The sequence below is a fragment of the Mixophyes fleayi genome, chromosome 2 (genome assembly GCF_038048845.1).
Source record: "Mixophyes fleayi isolate aMixFle1 chromosome 2, aMixFle1.hap1, whole genome shotgun sequence".
NCBI classification, from domain to species: Eukaryota; Metazoa; Chordata; class Amphibia; order Anura; family Limnodynastidae; genus Mixophyes; species Mixophyes fleayi.
Window position 1 is genome coordinate 42,066,630 of NC_134403.1, and position 20,400 is coordinate 42,087,029.

The 20,400-nt window shown below is 43.0% G+C and overlaps 1 protein-coding gene across 1 annotated transcript in view; it reads left to right on the forward strand.

Moving 5' to 3' along the window:
• Positions 1-238: 238 nt before the first annotated feature.
• LOC142140883 (SKA complex subunit 3-like) overlaps positions 239-20,400 on the forward strand; it is a 167,812-nt gene continuing 147,650 nt past the window's right edge. The window contains exons 1-3 of the mRNA XM_075198855.1: positions 239-483; positions 9,647-9,673; positions 10,295-10,389. Of these exons, the coding sequence (XP_075054956.1) occupies positions 366-483; positions 9,647-9,673; positions 10,295-10,389 (240 nt within the window). The 5' untranslated portion in view covers positions 239-365. The remainder of the gene's footprint in view (positions 484-9,646; positions 9,674-10,294; positions 10,390-20,400) is intronic.

A 20,400-nucleotide genomic window follows, 5' to 3' on the forward strand; every position in this document is an offset into this window, starting at 1 on the left:
AGTGTCATAATAAAAAATTATATATATATATATATATATATATATATATATATATATAGTTATATTATATAGCTGGAGGACTTGTTTTTTTTATGCTCCTGTCTCCGCTCTCAGCCAGTGACGTCAGAGCGTGGGTTTGGCCGAGGTTCAATTACGTTCCTGACTCCCACTCAGCTAGTGACATCACAATGTGGTTGTGGCCGAAGTTCTTTTACTCTCCAGACTCCCTCTAAGCCAGTGACGGCACAGTGTGGGTGTGGCCGAGGCGAGCTCTCAGCCAGTGACGTCACAGTGTGGGTGTGGTCGAGGTTCTGTTACGCTCCTCTCTTCCTCTCAGCCAGTGACAGTTGGTGCTCACGGAGGTGATGCCGCCACATGGTTGTCGGCGGTGCTGCCGGCGCGTAGTCATTTGGTTCCCGATGGTCTTTATCACACTCGTAACTTGCTGGTCCTACTACGCCTATGTGCTGGAGCTGTGTATCTGTGAGTACTGTACTTCCTGCTGACCCTAATCTGACATATGCCCTGTGGTCTTGTGTATTGTATCAGGCGTCTGTGTTATATATCTGAGTATAGTACATGGCTTCTATGTTATATGATGTGTGTGTATAGTACAGGGCTTATTAATGTTATATTATGTGTGTGTGTATTGTACATGGCTTCTATGTTATATGATGTGTGTGTGTATAGTACATGGCTTCTATGTTATATGATGTGTGTGTACTGTACATGGCTTCTATGTTATATGATATGTGTGTGTATTGTACATGGCTTCTATGTTATATGATATGTGTGTGTATTGTACATGGCTTCTATGTTATATGATGTGTGTGTGTATAGTACATGGCTTCTATGTTATATGATGTGTGTGTGTATAGTACATGGCTTCTATGTTATATGATGTGTGTGTACTGTACATGGCTTCTATGTTATATGATGTGTGTGTATAGTACATGGCTTCTATGTTATATGATGTGTGTGTATAGTACAGGGCTTATTAATGTTATATTATGTGTTTGTGTATTGTACATGGCTTCTATGTTATATGATGTGTGTGTGTGTGTATAGTACATGGCTTCTATGTTATATGATGTGTGTGTACTGTACATGGCTTCTATGTTATATGATGTGTGTGCAGAGCCGGATTTAGACCTCATAGGGCCCTAGGCAGGATACTGTTTTTGGGCCCCCTCCCTGAAACAATCCATAGCACTATATTTTTGCAGCCTACCATATACCCCTATAGTTACGTAGAAGTGAAAGCATGTGCCGCCGCATGCCTACCATATACCCCTATAGTTAAGTAGATATGAAAGCATGTGCCGCCAAAGGAGGTGAGGGCGTGGCTTGCATCTTTGGGGGCGTACCTAACATGTGAAAAGAGCAAGGCCACCCTGCTGCAGAAAAAGGCACCCCTAAATAATTACCAAGCAGTCCCGTTTTTTTAAGTAGTTGGGTCAAAACAACATAATAAATATTGAAGTCAGGGCAGAAATACTTAAGTTGTTTGCAAAAATAATACGCATAAATCCAAGTATGTGCTCTTGTCACTTTTGTCCCTCTATCATCACACTGTGCCCCTTCATTGTCACTTTTGCCCCTTCACAATATCACATGTGCCCTTTCCCCATCACCTCTGTGCCCATCACCATCCCCACCTCTGTGCCCATCACCATCCCCACCTCTGTGCCAATCACCATCACCACCTCTGTGCCCTTCACCATCACCACTTCTGTGCCAATCACCATCACCACTTCTGTGCCCCTTCACCACCTCTGTGCCTCTTCACCATCACCACCTCTGTGCCCTTCACCATCACCACCTCTGTGCCAATCACCATCACCACCTCTGTGCCCTTCACCATCACCACCTCTGTGCCCATCACCATCACCACCTCTGTGCCCTTCACCATCACCACCTCTGTGCCCATCACCACTTCTGTGCCAATCACCATCACCACTTCTGTGCCAATCACCATCTCTGTGCCCTTCACCATCACCACCTCTGTGCCCTTCACCATCACCACTTCTGTGCCAATCACCATCACCACTTCTGTGCCCCTTCACTACCTCTGTGCCCCTTCACCATCACCACTTCTGTGCCCCTTCACCATCACCACTTCTGTGCCCCTTCACCATCACCACTTCTGTGCCAATCACCATCACCACCTCTGTGCCCATCACCACTTCTGTGCCAATCACCATCTCTGTGCCCTTCACCATCACCACTTCTGTGCCCTTCACCATTACCACTTCTGTGCCAATCACCATCACCACTTCTGTGCCCCTTCACTACCTCTGTGCCCCTTCACCATCACCACTTCTGTGCCCCTTCACCATCACCACTTCTGTGCCCCTTCACCATCACCACTTCTGTGCCCCTTCACCATCACCACTTCTGTCCCTTGTTTTACTTACCTTTCTATTGCGCGCTGCTCCTCCTCCGTCAGTCCAGATGTAAAAAAAAAAAGAAAAAGAAAGAAAGAGTCACGTGATCGCTGGTCGGGTCCCGGCAGCCTCTCCTCCTCTCTCTATCACTGAGACACTGAGAGGAGAAGAGGCTGCCGGGACCCGATTCGCGGCACCCCCCCCCTCCCCCGACTCGCGGCACCCCCCGGGGGAGGGGCCGATTTTTTTTTTTTCATTTTTTTAAAAATTACTCCTGTCCCCCCCAGCTGTGCCCCCCGAGAGCCGCTAGGCCCTAGGCAGGTGCCTAGGTTGCCTAGCGGTAAATCCGGCCCTGTGTGTGTGTATAGTACATGGCTTCTATGTTGTATTATGTGCGTGTATAGTACAGGGCTTATTAATGTTATATGATGTGTGTGTACTGTACATGGCTTCTATGTTATATGATGTGTGTCTATAGTACAGGGCTTATTAATGTTATATGATGTGTGTGTACTGTACATGGCTTCTATGTTATATTATGTGTGTGTATAGTACAGGGCTTATTAATGTTATATTATGTGTGTGTATAGTACATGGCTTCTATGTTGTATTATGTGTGTGTATAGTACAGGGCTTATTAATGTTATATGATGTGTGTGTATTGTACATGGCTTCTATGTTATATCATCATCATTTATTTATATAGCGCCACTAATTCCGCAGCGCTGTATGATATATATATATATATATATATATATATATATATATATATATATATATATATATATGATGTGTGTGTACTGTACATGGCTTCTATGTTGTATGATATGAGCAGTACAATGCGTCTTATTGTTAGGTGCATGATGTGTGTATTGTCAGTGAGTCTCAGTTATCTGTTTCTGTTACAATACTTCTGCGTGTTGTAAGTTTGCACAGTGTGTTCACAAACAGTACATTACTTAACAAGTTATATGTTTGTACTTAATAGGTGTTTGCAGCTTCTGAAGGTTGTGTGTGTGTCTAGTGTGCTCCTGCTCTCACACCTGTGGGTGTATACTTTTGTGATGGTTGTATATAACAAGATATTGGTATTATTTACTTTTTGTAGTCTGTACAGTCATGGCCAAAAGTATTGAGAATGACACAAGTATTGGTTTTCACAAAGTTTGCTGCTTGAGTGTTGGACCTTTTTGTCAGATGTTGCTATGGTATACTGAAGTAAAATTCCAAGCATTTCATAAATGCCAAAGGCTTTTATTGACCATTACATTAAGTTTAACAGTCAATATTGCAGTGTTGACCCTTCTTTTTGAAGACCTTTGCATTTCGCCCTGGCATGTTGTCAATAAACTTCTAGGCCACATTCTGACTGATGGCCGCCCATTCTTGCCTAATCAATGCTTTGAGTTTGTTACAATTTTTTGTTTGTCCACCGACCTCTTGAGGATTGACAAGTTCTCAATAGTATTAAGGTCTGGGGAGTTTCCTGGCCATGGACCCAAAATTTTGATATTTTGATCCCTGAGCCACTTAGTTATCACTTTTGCCTTATGGCAAGGTTCTCCATCATGCTGGAAAAGGCATTGTTCGTCACCAAACTGTTCTTGGATGGTTGGGAGAAGTTGCTCTTGGAGGATGTTTTAGTACTATTTATTCATGGCTGTGTTTTTGGGCAAAATTGTGAGTGAGCCCACTCCCTTGGCTGAGAAGCAACCCCAAACAATTTGAAAGGGGATTCATCAGAAAAAATGGCTTTACCCCAGTCCTCAGCAGTCCAATCCCTGTACCTTTTGCAGAATATTAGTCTGTCTCTGATGTTTTTCTTGGAGAGAAGTGGTTTCTCTGCTGGCCTTCTTGACACAGGCCATCCTCCAAAAGTCTTCCCCTCACTGTGCGTGCAGATGCACTCACACCTGCCTGCTGCCATTCCTGAGCAAGCTCTGCAATGGTGGTGCCCTGATCCCGCAGCTGAATCAACTTTAGGAGACGGTCCTGGTGCTTGCTGGATGTTCTTGGGCGCACTGAAGCCTTCTTCACAACTATTGAACCTCTCTCCTTGAAGATCTTGATGATCCAATAAATGGTTGATTTAGGTGCAATCTTACTAGCAGCAATATCCTTGCCTGTGAAGCCCTTTTTGTGCAAAGCAATGATGACTGCACGCAGGGCCGGACTGGCCATCTGGCACTTCTGGCAAATGCCAGAAGGGCCGATGGGCAGATGGGCCGGTCCGGTCCCTGGCAGTCGGTGCACGGTGTACTGACAGCGTACACCGTGCACTCACACAGCGTGCATTGACAGCCTGGTGGCTGGCTCCTCCCCAGGAACCAGCCACCAGATCACATGTGAGATCACACCAGAGCACTGTCTAGTCGGCCGGGTCTGAGGAGCGTGGAACAGAAGAAGAAAGAAGACAGAAACAGGAGGAGAAAAGAAGATGAAAAGGTAAGTACAGTAAAACGGGGGGGGGGGGGGAGATAGCGGGTGACGGATGCCACACAGAAAGCAGGAAAAGGGGGAAGAGAATGGCACACAGAAAGCTGGAAAAGAGGGAAGAGAATGGCACACATAAAGCTGGAAAAGAGGGAAAAGAATGGCACACAGAAAGCTGGAAAAGAGGGAAGAGAATGGCACACAGAAAGCTGGAAAAGGGGGAAGAGAATGGCACACAGAAAGCTGGAAAAGAGGGAAAAGAATGGCACACAGAAAGCTGGAAAAGAGGGAAGAGAATGGCACACAGAAAGCAGGAAAAGAGGGAAGAGAATGGCACACAGAAAGCTGGAAAAGAGGGAAGAGAATGGCACACAGAAAGCAGGAAAAGAGGGAAGAGAATGGCACACAGAAAGCAGGAAAAGGGGGAAGAGAATGGCACACAGAAAGCAGGAAAGGCGGGAAGAGAATGGCACACAGAAAGCAGGAAAAGGGGGAAGATAATGGTACACAGAAAGCAGGAAAAGGGGGAAGAGAATGGCACACAGAAAGCAGGAAAAGAGGGCAGAGAATGGCACACAGAAAGCAGGAAAAGGGGGAAGATAATGGCACACAGAAAGCAGGAAAAGGGGGAAGAGAATGGCACACAGAAAGCAGGAAAAGGGGGAAGATAATGGCACACAGAAAGCTGGAAAAGGGGGAAGAGAATGGCACACAGAAAGCTGGAAAAGGGGGAAGAGAATGGCACACAGAAAGCTGGAAAAGGGGGAAGAGAATGGCACACAGAAAGCTGGAAAAGAGGGAAGAGAATGGCACACAGAAAGCAGGAAAAGGGGGAAGAGAATGGCACACAGAAAGCAGGAAAAGAGGGAAGAGAATGGCACACAGAAAGCAGGAAAAGGGGGAAGAGAATGGCACACAGAAAGCAGAAAAAGGGGGAAGAGAATGGCACACAGAAAGCAGAAAAAGGGGGAAGAGAATGGCACACAGAAAGCAGAAAAAGGGGGAAGAGAATGGCACACAGAAAGCAGGAAAAGGGGGAAGAGAATGGCACACAGAAAGCAGGAAAAGAGGGAAGAGAATGGCACACAGAAAGCAGGAAAAGGGGGAAGAGAATGGCACACAGAAAGCAGAAAAAGGGGGAAGAGAATGGCACACAGAAAGCAGGAAAGGGGGGAAGAGAATGGCACACAGAAAGCAGGAAAAGAGGGAAGAGAATGGCACACAGAAAGCAGGAAAAGGGGGAAGAGAATGGCACACAGAAAGCAGGAAAAGAGGGAAGAGAATGGCACACAGAAAGCAGGAAAAGGGGGAAGAGAATGGCACACAGAAAGCAGGAAAGGCGGGAAGAGAATGGCACACAGAAAGCAGGAAAGGGGGGAAGAGAATGGCACACAGAAAGCAGGAAAAGGGGGAAGAGAATGGCACACAGAAAGCAGGAAAAGGGGGAAGAGAATGGCACACAGAAAGCTGGAAAAGGGGGAAGAGAATGGCACACAGAAAGCAGGGGGGGGGGAGAAAAGTGAGGATGCCACACGGGGGAGGGGGGGGGGCTGTATATTCCTACTGGATATTTATATAACCTCACATTTTATGCAAATGTAATTTAGTGTTGTTAATATGTTTACTTTGTGGCATAATATGATTTGGGGCACTACTGTATGGCATAATATGATTTGTGGCACTACTGTATGGCATAATATGATTTGGGGGCACTACTGTATGGCATAATATGATTTGGGGGCACTATTGAGGTATAATATTAACTGGGGGCAGTATTGTGGTATAAAATAATTTGGGGGCACTATTGTACGAACTGGGGCACTATTGTGGCATAATATGATTTGGGGGCTATTAATTGAAAGTGGGGCCGTTTGGGGAAAAAATATCGTCTATTTATTTATTAAATGTGAATAGGAATTATTTAATGGCATTGATGGTTGGGGGAAATAGGTATATTTCTTAAACGTAAATGCGATTTAATTTATTGCTGGGGTTGTTTGGAGGGAGGTATATAGGTTTATTTATTAAACGTGAATACTACAATTTTAATGTTGAGGCTGGAGGGAGGCCTAATTATAAAACATGGGTTGCATTGATTAAACACCAGGGCTGGTTGGAGGTTTCTAAATTACATGTACCCATTTTTTTTTCCAAATAGGGCCTCCAGCATTCGAGGATCCAGACAAGCAGCTACTAAAGACACCAGCAGCCACAGGTGGTGCAAGTGACAAGAACACAGGTGGGGAAGTCCCGAATTTTGATGACTGTCTCGTTTAGTGAGTTCTGATCAGACTACAAGGACAGTTGGGAGGTAAGTCCCACTTCACACTGTACTGCTTGTGAAGAGCTGCGTGCAACTAACAGTAGTGCACACAGTATTGCTTGTGTATTTGTCTAACATTGTGTCTAATATGATAACCATGTTACATAATAGGGGCCCCCTGTCTTAAATAACCCAGGCCCCCCGAGCGTTAATCCAGCTCTGGTTAGCAGGAGGGAGCGGATAGCTGCTCCCAGTCCCTGGACAGGACACAGCCTGCAGAGCAAGCCGAGGAGCTCTAGGTCTCACAAGATTTGGTAATCTCATGAGACAAAGAGCTTCCCTGTTCACTCTACAGGAAGTTCCCACCCTGATGGATGTCAGCAGCATAGATAAGTACAGTGGGCTGGGGGTGTCATAATGTGCCTGGGGGGGGTGGCGTGATGTGGCTGGGAGGGCATGATAAATGTAATGTTTTATTATAATGTATGTATCAATGCCCCATGTTGGCCACGCCCTATTTGGCGCCGCCGCTGCTCGACGGCTCACGATTTTTTTCCTTCTGGACCTGAGGTGGGCCTGTGTACTTTAAATGCCAGGGCTGATTTTTAGTCCCAGTCCAGCCCTGACTGCACGTGTTTCCTTGCAGTTAACCATGGTTAACAGAAGAAGAACAATGATTTCAAGCACCACCCTCCTTTTAAAGCGTCGAGTCTGTTATTTTAACTCGATCAGCATGACAGTGATCTCCAGCCTTGTGCTTGTCAACACTCTCACCTGTGTTAATGAGAGAATCACTGACCTGATGTCAGCTGTTTTTTTTGTGGCGGGGCTGAAATGCAGTAACAATGTTGTTTTTTGTATAAAGTTCATTGTCATTGCAAAGAGGGACTTTGAAATTGAAATTGACATTCTGGAGTATATGCAAATTGCCATCATAAAATCTGAGGCAGCAGACTGTGAAAAATAATATTTGTGTCATTCTCAAAACTTTTGGCCATGACTGTACTTATGTTAGGACTGGTAAGCTGTTGTAGCTGAGTGTACTCCATGGTTTGCCCATTTCTGAGTGACACTGAGTATACTACACCGCACATTGTCCCAGTTTCTGAGGGTTGCTGCTCTTATAATCCATGTTTATTAGCAGAGGAGAGCTAACTGAATACCCCTTTCTGCTTCCGTGGCAGATGATCATATAGGGTACACCACTTGTAACCACCGTGTCTGACGGGTACACCTTTTGTAACCGCTATGTCTGACGGGTACACCACTGTGTCTGATGGGTACACCACTTGTAACCGCTGTGTCTGACGGGTGCACCACTTGTAACCGCTGTGTCTGACGGGTGCACCATTTGTAACCACTGTTTCTGACGGGTACACCACTTGTAACCGCTGTGTCTGATGGGTAGACTAGTTGGCGCACCTTTGTCTGCGGGATATCAGGAACTAGTCAGTTGCTGCCCTATATGTCATTTAAGTACGGAACTTAATAATAATAATGTTGCTGCTATGTGTCACTGAATCATTTTTGATTCACAAGATATCCATCCTAAGTGAATAGTGGCCATGAATGACATTACACACATTTAACTTTGTAACAAAACATTTCAAAAACAAGTTCTTAAATAGTGCGTGAGACTATTATAAACAATAGTCATTAATTACATAGTCTCCACTGCTGCCTTCCAAAATCCTAACCCTGTGTCTTTAGAACGCAGAGTGTATTGTTTATCTATAAAACTGCATGTGAAGAAAAATCAATTTGACTTTTCACACCATAAAGTCCACCATCAAAATAAAATAAAAAAATCAGTGGAGGCCCTCAATGAACAAAAAATAGAGCGCAATGTTAGAAAATGATTAATCATGTGCCTCCACACATATGCACTATATCTGCGCTTTTCACAAGTTATTAACTGCATGAAAAATGCATTAAAATACAGCAAACAAGATTCAATGGTGCAGTTCCAACCATTGCTTTCTAAAATTTTAACTGTGTTTTATATGGTAAAACATAGCGCTCCCTACTTTTTATGCTTTCGCATGTGTTACCAGTTCCATAGGTTGCAAGACATGGAAAAGTGCATGGAACAATAGCAACTCATCACTAAAGCACATCTACAAGATGCATTTGTTGTTGTGTGTTTTTTATCCGTCTTAGTTTTTTATGCTTTTTCAAATGGTGCATGTGAATGTACTGTTCAAGTCATTTTTCTTTTTAATGTTACTAAATTACTATCTTATATTTACCTGAAAAGCATAGTGGAAAGCTAGAAAGAAAAACAATATACTAAAAGATGAAGATAGGCATGTTGAAGCCGAACGTTATAAAAACAAATTCAAGTTTCTGAATGGTGGGCAGCACACTTACATGTACAGTCACATAGGGGCAGATTCAGTTGGGTGCGATATGTGTCCGTACAAGTCCGTGGAAACACATTGCCTCAATGTTTACTATCCCTATTGTTTTTTCATTCTAAAGATACATCAAAAACGGTAAATACTGGTTTATACTGCAGGTAGTTTATATGCAAATGTGATTTTTTTTTGTCTTTTTACTACAGTCACAATAAATTCCAACACTGAAAAAGGTAAGTTTATAAATAACTACTCTTTGTCTATTGTAGCCAGTTTTCTTATTATGTATATATTATAGCTGGGATTCTTTTCTTTTTCTTTACTTACAAAGCTGCTTAAGACAAATAATGCTTTGTACAATGTAAGACAGCAGATAAGAAAAAACATATTTTTTTATCCACATGGAAAAAAAAGTAATAGTCGTGTGTGTGTATATATGTGTGTATATACATGTGCGTGCGTGTATGTGTGTATATATATATATATATATATATATATATATATATATATATATATATATATATATATATATATATATATATAATTTTATTTATACAGGCACACTAATGAAAGAGGATTGGGCATTTCATTGTTTATATAATTCAGAACAAAGAAAAGATGGTATGGTAAATGCAAATGTTACACCATAGTGTGCTAAATTAGGAGTGACAGCATTGGTGTTCAGGAGTCCAGAATAAGGATTGCAGAAGTATTTGGCCTTTTAAGTGTGGTTTGCTTTACAGAGGTGATGACCTCAGAACATTTGGGAAGATTACCTAAGCATCATAAAAGAACATAAATCCAGAAATAATCTGTCACAAGTTGTTTTACTAACTTTTGTTTTACTATTCTAGCTATATATTTGGCCTTTTTTCACCTGTTTTTAATAATGTGGACGTGGTGTTATTGGAAGACAATAGTTGCATCTCATGATCAACCATCAAACAAGGTAAATCCCAGCGCAATGTATTAATTGTATTTAATATGTTTCAAACCTGTGTAAATTACATCACCACAGTTCTTTTATGTAATGGCGATTGATGTCATATATGCTGCATGGAAGCACATTATGTGGTTGACATACATTTATGAATATGTTCTTTCTGTGTTTTTTTGTTTTTTTTTGATAACGCGTCTATGACAAAACAGGAAGTTTAAATCTTCATCTAGCTAAATGCATGTGAAAACACAAGTGGGTGTGTTCACAATGCTTTTCCGTTAAAACAAATGAACCTTTTAAATAGAGATGCTCACTGACCCCCGTGTTTTCGTTTTGGTTTTGTTTTGCAATTTGTTGAAAAAATTAAAAAAAAATTGGCCTAAAATAACGTAATTTAGGTATTATTTTGTACCTACATTATTATTAACCTCACTAACACTAATTTCCAGTCATTTCCATTCAATTTTGACCACCTCCTAGGTCACAATATGATTTTCATAGACTTTCAAAGAGAAATTGCTGCACTTCTTGCCAATGATAAGAAAAAGGCCATTGTCATGCCTGGGCATAAGACCAAAAATCCACCTCTTAAGTGTGGAATTATTTTTACACAAATCCTGACAACAGTTGTCTAGCCATTTGTAGCGTTTTTAAAGCCACACTCAGTAGAGGTAAGGACCTTAACCATCTGGGATCCTCATCCATGTTACGTCATTTTTCAGCGAGTTCTTGGAAAGCTGTTGTGAAAATCGGACACTTAGGTTAAAAAAAATAACAACAAACAGTCCAGTATCATCTGCCTCCCTTCTCTCATCTACATCCCAGCACCTGCAATCTACCCCCCAACACCTTCATCATCAATATCCCCAGAGCCAATAATTTACAGTTAAACAATCCTTTGCAAGAGGAAGCAAGTATGAAATCTGTCACTCTGTCGCAAAGCGGATCACAGACGCCATAAGGACTATGCTATTATTAGATCTGCGTCCAATGTCCATTATTAATGCAGCTGGTTTTAGACAGTTACTTGAGGTGTTCTGCCCCTATTACCAAATTCCATGACGACCCCATTTTACACGAAAAGCTATTCCTCACCTCTACCAGAAAGTTCTTAAAAATGTAATCATTGGGCTACAAACTGACATTCTACCCACTGTACACTTAACCACAGATATGTGGGCAAGCGGAACTGGGCAAAGTATAGATTATATGACTGTGACAGGCCACTGGGTTGGTCATTCGCCTTCACCAGCAGGGACAGCAGCAGCGTGTACCCAAGTACGTCACATTTTTCAGGAGTAGACTACTTTGTGTATCAGCAGCTTCACTAAGAGGCATACAGCTGACAATCTGTTTCAAAAACTAAGGGATATCATTGAAAGATGGCTAATCCTGCTTGGACTCTCCTGAGGATATGCCATTTCTGATGACGACCCCAATATTGTTCAAGCATTACAGCGGGGTTGAATTCCATCACATTTCCTGTTTTGCAGACACAATCAACTTGGTGTTACAGAACTTTTAAAAAATGACATGCAGGAGATGCTGTTTTTGTCCATAAAAATTTAGGGACAATTTCAGTTTTCTGCAACAGCATGTAGGAGAATGCAGCAGCTGCAAGAAGACTAGCATTTGAAGGGAATGTACTTTAGTCCAGTGAAGTAGTCACCTGTGAAGAGAGTGCAGACATGGTTAGCTTGAGTCAAGTAATTGCCTTAATAATACATTTTGACAAGGAGCTACAGAAATTTAACGTGTGACATAAAACAAAGTAAATGTGCTAACTATATTTTAATTGTAGACAAAATACTTAATTTGCTTCGCAAGGATCCAAGACCTATCGACATCTTGTTTAGACGTCTTCTCCTTCAGTTTCTCAGGCAACTGCTTGTTGTACAAAAATTGCTTTCCCAAGACACCCAGTGGTGATGCAGATGATTCCGCACAACATTTAGATATTTGCTCTGCTGTAAAAGAATTGGCCAAAAATCGTGACAACTCTGCCCTAAAATGAACTACTAATTCCATTTCGAAGGACATTATCGACAATTACATCATACAACACAGACTTCTATGATGGTGGGATGAATTAGTATTGTTTGAGGAAGATTATCACTAAACCCTGCCACCTCTCCTGTTTCTGAGTGAGCTATGGTACAATAAAATGTAACTGCAGAGTGTCAGCCCTATTATTTTTATTTCAGCAATTACAATTAGCAATGGAGCTCTTCTCTTTGGGTGTTACCTATAGAACGCAGTAGAATTTGCCTGCAAATTCTACAGACAAGCCTGCTTTTCTTTCTCTTCATCAATGACTCTTAGCAATTGAGCACTCGACTTTGGGTGTATATTACACCCAAACCGTATTAGTGGAAATTAGGAAAAATACAGTTTAATCCCTACTAGGCCCTCCACCATCCTTTGCATGCTAATAGTAGGATTGGTTGCAGTTATGGTCAAGGTCACACATTTTTTTTGTCAAATTCTTCAAACCAGCCCAGATGTCAAACTGCTGTGGTCTGCCACCTGCGTCATCTCTGCTTGTGTTTGGAAAGTGCAAATTGGTGCCAGAACCTCACGTGCCAGAACTGCTGCCACTGGTGCCACCCTGCTGCCTCTGGTGCAGGACTTACACAATCAACCGCATCATCATCAGCGCCTTCGTCGGCTACCCAAATCTACCCCTCATTCTCTTCTAATTCCAAAGTGTCATCCTCACTTGGTGTATCACCGGCTACACTCGAGCTGTTCAGGCACACATCAGCAGAACTGCTGAAAAGGCCCTTCTTTATGGGTACATTATCAGAATGGTCACGATTAGACATACCACTTGTGGATGGACTCTCCACAGGGATTGGTGTCATTTCAGATTCTGAGCATACATTATCCTCTAATGCCTTGCTGTTTTCTTGCAGCTCGGCTTTGACGCGTAACAGTATTAGTGCACCACTTTTAGACTCCAAATTACTTGGTCTTAATTGCTCACGAGTGACCGTAGAAGAAGAAGGCTTGGTAACATTTTTAGATCTGCCACTAATAGAGAAAGGCGAAGGCCTCATTCTTTCTTTGCCACTGCGTGTGTAGAATGGCATGTTGGCAAATTTTTTTTTTATCAGCACCTAACTTTTCCTCAGTTACACTTCTTCTTCAACACGGTAAAAAAAATTTGGGTGTGTGTTTTTTTTGCCTGATTTCAAAAGACTGTGTAGTTTGACATCGCCTTTCCCAGATGACGTACTGGGAACACTACCATCAGGACTGGTGACAGAACCTGGTTGCTGATTCTGCTCATATGTGGACTGCTTTGAATCCATTATAATGAGGCCAAAGCACTTGTAGTGCTAAAAATTGTTTTTTATACTGCTGACAAATATGACTTTTGACAGCCAGAAAAATTAATGCAAAAGAATGGGGAATAAGGGACACCCCAAAAGCACTTGGAGTGCCAGAAATTGAAAAAAAAAAAACCCTCCTCTTACTGCTGTAACAATTGGTATTAAGATCAGAATTGTACTGAATCGAAACAATAATGTGTCCAATTACTGCTCTGTCCCTGCGCTGATATAGCCTGTGACCTAATCCTGCTCTCTCCCTCTGTCAAATGGCGATGGATTGCTGTGGAGGCTGGTATTTATGCTTTTCAAATCTCGCGAGAACCGAGCTCAGAAATACGAATACGTCACGATGACATTTTGCCTCGATTTCGATTCCGAATGGGCAGGAGAGTACCGAGCGCGCTTGGCTCTGTACTCGGATAGGCTAAATTTGGATGGATTCGGATCTAGGGGAACTGAGCCCGCCCATCTCTACTTTTAAAGCAATGTCCAAAACAAGCAATGCGTCTCAACCTGAACACTAGTATAAATTACGAGTGGGTATAGGGTCATTGGAAACAATGGATTTCATTTTCAGTCCCATTTACATGCATTGTAATAGCATTAAAACACAGTCTGTGGGAAAGAGACTTTATAAGAGAAAAATAATGCAGTAGTGGCATGAAAGTACTTTTGGCTGGCAGCCTCTGCAAGACATCGTACAAAGGAAAATCAAACTTCAAGTGTTGTCTAGACACAATGGAGGCAGCTCTGCTCTCAAGCAATGGGACTACTGCCAATCAGTACACTAGGAACTACTGAGGCACATAGTGCCAGTGATGTCACTGGTTTATAGCAAATGGATAGTCTGCAGTGTCTTCCATGTTGGTGTAGACAACAAAATGGCTGCCGTAACTGTGCAAAAGCAATATAGGTACACTGTAAATGGGATCCGATTTATAATTGAGCTAAGACAGGTATTTATATCCTCTCACAATTAATTATTACCAGATAATGCTGATCAAATTAAGAACATATTTTACATTCTTGTACCTTTCAGGAATATCATCCCATTTTAGCGTTGGGTTCTGGGGTGTCTCAAACAGGTTCCTTAACCTATGTTGTGTTTATTAACTTATTACTGAAAGTGTAACAACTCTATTCGATGTATGAGATTGTTGACACAAGTCTGTTTACAGAGTCAAAGCTATTCAAGGACCACAAAGCCTATATAAGTTGGTCCAATATGAACAGGCAACAAATTGTATTGCTTAGAAAACTATTCTCCTGGTGAATCTGCATCTATTCAGTTAACTTGTTTTTCGATCACTTTGTGACTTTCAGTCTGTATTTAAACTACTGGCTGACAGATTACTAGGGATGTGCACCGGTGACTTTTGGTGTCTCGTGTTTTGTGTTTTGGATTCGGATTTTCTTGAGGTTTTGGGTTCGGATTTGTTTTGCAAAACACCTGCCGAAAGGTTTTGGTTCGGATTCAAGGTTTTGGATTCGGATTTTTTTTGAAAAAAGCATAAAAAGTTCAAAAATCAAGTTTTTGGGCTTATTTTCTCTCCTATGCTATTATTAACCTCAATAACATTCAATAACAATCATTTCCACTAATTTACTGTGTATTCCGAACACCTCACAATATTGTTATTAGTCCAAAACGTTGCAACGAGGTATCTTTCTGGACTGCGTAGTGGAGTGGTCCCCACAATATAATAAGAAAACCATCAACTGGTCTTAATCGCACCAAAAATTGTACCTGGACTGCGTAGAGGAGTGGTCCCCACAATATAATAAGAAAACCATCAACTGGTCTTAATTACACCAAAAATTGTATCTGGACTGCGTAGAGGAGTGGTCACCACAATATAATTTAAAAACCCTCAACTGGTCTGAATCGCACCAAAAAATGTACCTGGACTGCGTAGAGGAGTGGTCACCACAATATAATTTAAAAACCCTGAACTGGTCTGAATCGCACCAAAAAATGTACCTGGACTGCGTAGAGGAGTGGTCACCACAATATAATTTAACAACCCTCAACTGGTCTGAATCGCACCAAAAAATGTACCTGGACTGCGTAGAGGAGTGGTCACCACAATATAATTTAAAAACCCTGAACTGGTCTGAATCGCACCAAAAAATGTACCTGGACTGCGTAGAGGAGTGGTCACCACAATATAATTTAACAACCCTCAACTGGTCTGAATCGCACCAAAAAATGTACCTGGACTGCGTAGAGGAGTGGTCACCACAATATAATTTAAAAACCCTGAACTGGTCTGAATCGCACCAAAAAAGTTTATGGACTGCATAGTGTAGTGTTCCCCACAATATTATTTAAAAATTTTGCAGCAACAGTCAACGTTGTTTAATATCTGATACACCTCTATCTGGACTGCATAGTGGAGTGGCCCCGGTACTAAATTTGGTACCGGGGCCACAATACCTCCTCCAACTTCCAAGTGTAGTGTTTATAACATATAAACACTACAGTAATTCTAGCACGTCAATACCTCTTGTTTTAAATAATGACAGGGCATTTTACTTTTGGTTTAATTTTTTGAATTTGTTGACATTTTCTTTTACTTTTTGAACATGGCAAACGACTGTTGAATGGTCACATAATGCCAAAAAAAGAGTTGCAAGATGGAATTGTCCTTGGGCCCTCCCACCCACCCTTATGTTGTTGAAATAGGACATGCACACTATAACAAACCAATCATTTCAGCGACAGGGCCTACCAAACAACTGTGGCTGAAATGATTGGTTTGTTTGGGCCCCCACACCAAAAAAACAATTCATCTCTCCCTGTACAAACTAAACAGGCTCTACTGAGGAAAGATGTCGTCCTCATCCTCAACCTCAACCTCTGATTCCTCTCCCCCTACAGTGTGTACTTCCTCCTCCTCACACATTATCAATTCGTCCCCGCTGGACTCCACAACCACAGGTCCCTCTGTACTATCTGGAGGGCAGTGCTGTACTTCATTGAGGAATTGATTATTCATTTTTATAAACATCATTTTTTCAACGTTGTGAGGAAGCAACCTCCTTCGCCGCTCACTGACCAGGTTCCCCGCTGCACTAAAAACTCTTTCCGAGTACACACTGGAGGGGGGACAACTCAGGTAAAGAGCCAGTTTGTACAGGGGCTTCCAAACTGCCTTTTTTTCTTGCCAGTAACAATATGGACTGTCTGACATGTCTATTTGGATGGTGTCAGCAAAATAATCCTCCACCATTTTTTCAATTGTGACAGCATCCAATGCAGCGACAGTAGACATGTCTGCAATGGTTGGCAGGTCCTTCAGTCCGGACCAGATGTTATCAGCATCCCCTCCAGCGGCTCTTTTAGGAAAACTGAGCTTTTTCCTCGCAGCCATAGATGTGGAAGAAAATGAGGGTGGAGCTGTTGGCATGTCACGGTCCTCTTCAGAGGACAATCTCCTGACCAGCAGGTCTTTGCACCGCTGTAGACTTGTGTCCGCCGGAAACAGAGACACAACATACGCTTTAAACCGAGGATCGAGCACGGTGGCCAGAATGTATTCCTCTGACTTTAAAAGAGTGACCACCCTCGGATCCTGGCAAAGCGTATGAAGGGCTACATCCACAAGAGCTACATGCTTGGTGTAATCGCAATGGTTTACCAGCTCCTCCCTCACTTTCTCCAGCTGCTTCTGCAACAGCCTGATCAGGGGAATGACCTGACTTAAGCTGGCAGTGTCGGAACTGACTTCTCGTGTGGCAAGTTCAAACGGCTGGAGAACCTTGCACAACACGGAAATCAGTCTCCACTGCGCTTGACTCAGGCGCATCCCCACTCCTTTGCCTATGTCGTAGGTGGCTGTGTAGGCCTGAATGGCCTTTTGCTGCTCCTCCATCCTCTGCAGCATATAGAGGGTGGAGTTCCAGCGCGTCACAACCTCTTGTTTGAGGTGATGGCAGGGCAGGTTCATGGTTTTTTGATGTGCCTCTAGTCTGCGGTAGGCACTGGCTGAATGCCGAAAGTGTCCAGCAATTTTGCGCGCCACCGCAAGCATCTCCTGCACACCCCTGTCACTCTTGAGGTAATGCTGCACCACCAAATTAATGGTGTGGGCAAAACATGGGACGTGCTGGAAATTGCCCATACTTAATGCCCGCACAATGTTACTGGCATTGTCTGACACCACAAATCCCCATGAGAGTCTAAGTGGGGTAAGCCACTGGGAGATAATTTCCCTCAGTTTCTCTAATATGTTGTCAGCGTTGTGCCTCTTATTAAAGCCTGTAATACACAATGTTGCCTGCCTTTGCACGAGCAGCCATTTTGTAGATGCTGCTACTGATGCAGCTGTTGCTGCGGAAGGGGATGCATCTACCCAGTGGGCTGTCACAGTCATATAGTCCTTTGTTTGCCCAGAACCACTTGTCCACATGTCCGTGGTTAAGTGGACAGTGGGTACAACCGCATTTTTTAGAGCACTGAGGACACTTGATCGTACTTCCCTGTACATTTTTGGTATCGCCTGCCTAGTGAAGTGGAATCTCAACGGGATTTGGTACCTCCATCAACCCTCTAAATCCCACTCCACTGATGGCGGACACCGGGCGCACGTCTAACACCAACATTGCAGTTACAGCCGCAGTTATACGCTTTGCAATAGGGTGACTACTATCGTATTTTGTGGTCATGGCAAACAACTGTTGGACGGTCAATTGTTTTGTGAAAGACTTAGCGGTCTTACGACTTCCCCTCTGGGAAGATGACCGACTAACAACAGCAGCAGTGGCAGTAGTAGGCGTACCGCTGCAGGATTCCTCAGATGAATCCCGTATTGAAGAGGACTCAGTCTGGCTGCTGACTTGGGCTGCAGGACTGAATCTGATGGAGATCGTGGAGGAAGTTGACGAGGAGGGTGTTGCTGGTGTGTATCCAACTGGACCACGGGATTTAGGTTTCCCTGTACCGATGACGGTCCTAGCCCCAGTTCCTGAACTAACCACTGAACTATGAAGGTTATTCAGGTGACGTATAAGGGTGGATGTCCCTAGGTGGGCAAGATCCTTACCCCTGCTTATTTGAGCTTTACATAAGCTACATATGGCCATACATTGGTTGTCCGGATTTGGATAAAAATAACTCCAGACCGAAGAGGTGCATTTTTTGGTCTTCTGACCAGGCACGACGATGGGCTTTTTCATCCCATGGACATCAGCTGTTTCCCCCCCTGGTGCCTCATTTTCAATAACCACATCACCATCCTCATCATCAAGTTCCTTCACAGCGCCAGCTACATCATCAATAGCCTCCTCCCGAGCCACCTCTTCCCGTACAGTGATGGGAAGGTCAGGCTTGACAACCACCAACACCCTTGGACTCGCCTTGGGGATTTGTGATAATTTCTCTTTAGAAGGCAGAGTTGTTTGCTGTTTTGTTGCTGACAGCATAACTCTCTTAAATTTTTTGTAGGGGGAGGAGGAGGAGGGCGGCTAAGATCCTTGGGTGAAGCTGAACCACTAGTCATGAACACGGGCCAGGGCCTAAGCCGTTCCTTGCCACTACGTGTCGTAAATGGCATATTGGCAACTTTACGTTTCTCCGCAGATGATTTTAAGTTTCTCTTTTTGCTACTTTTTCTTAACTTGGGCTTTTTGGATTTTACATGCCCTGTACTAGGAGATTGGGCATCGGGCTTGGAAGATGACGTTGATGGCATTTCATCGTCTATGTCATGACTAGTGGCAGCAGCTTCAGCATTAGGAGGAAGTGGGTCTTGATCTTTCCCTACTTTATCCTCCAAATTTTTGGTCTCCATTATATGTAGCACAAGATATTGCAGAATGTGTGAACTTGGAAATATTGCAGTACCAATGGACTTATACGGCTGGATTGGTTTTGCAAATTTTGTTATAATTACTTTTTTTTTAAAAAAAAATTTTTTAATTTTTTAAACACTTGGGAATAATGGGGAAATAACTATGCCCTTAGAAGCACAGAGCACAGGACACAGCACCACTGGACTGAACAGGACACAGCACAGGACCCAGCAGCACCACTGAACTCAGAAGGATAGAGCACAGGACACAGCACCACTGGACTGATACTGCAGAATGTGTGAACTTTGTAATATTGCAGTACCACTGGACTTTTACTGCTGAATGTGTGAACTTGGTAATATTGCAGTACCAATGGGCTTATACTGCAGGATTGGTTTTGCAAATTTTAATGTAATTAATTTTATTTAAAATTATTTTTTTGTATTTTTTTTTTATATGTTTTTTTACATTTTTTAAACACTTGGGAATAATGGGGAAATAACTATGCCCTTAGAAGCACAGAGCACAGGACACAGCACCACTGGACTGAACAGGACACAGCACAGGACCCAGCAGCACCACTGAACTCAGAAGGACAGAGCACAGCACACAGCACCACTGGAATGATACTGCAGAACACAGCACAGCACAGAACTAAACAGCACAGCACGAGATCTACCAGGACAGAGGACCACCTAACACACCCTCCCTCTACCCTGATCAATGCCCGAGTGAAGATGGCGGCGACTAGCGGGGAATTTATTGGATCCGAGGATCGCGAGATCCGACAGTGGGATTATGACTCAGAGCCTCGGTTTCAGGTTTTCTTTTGGCGCCAATACCCGGATCTGTCTCGGATCCGACTCGGATCGGCAACGTTCGGGTGGGCTCG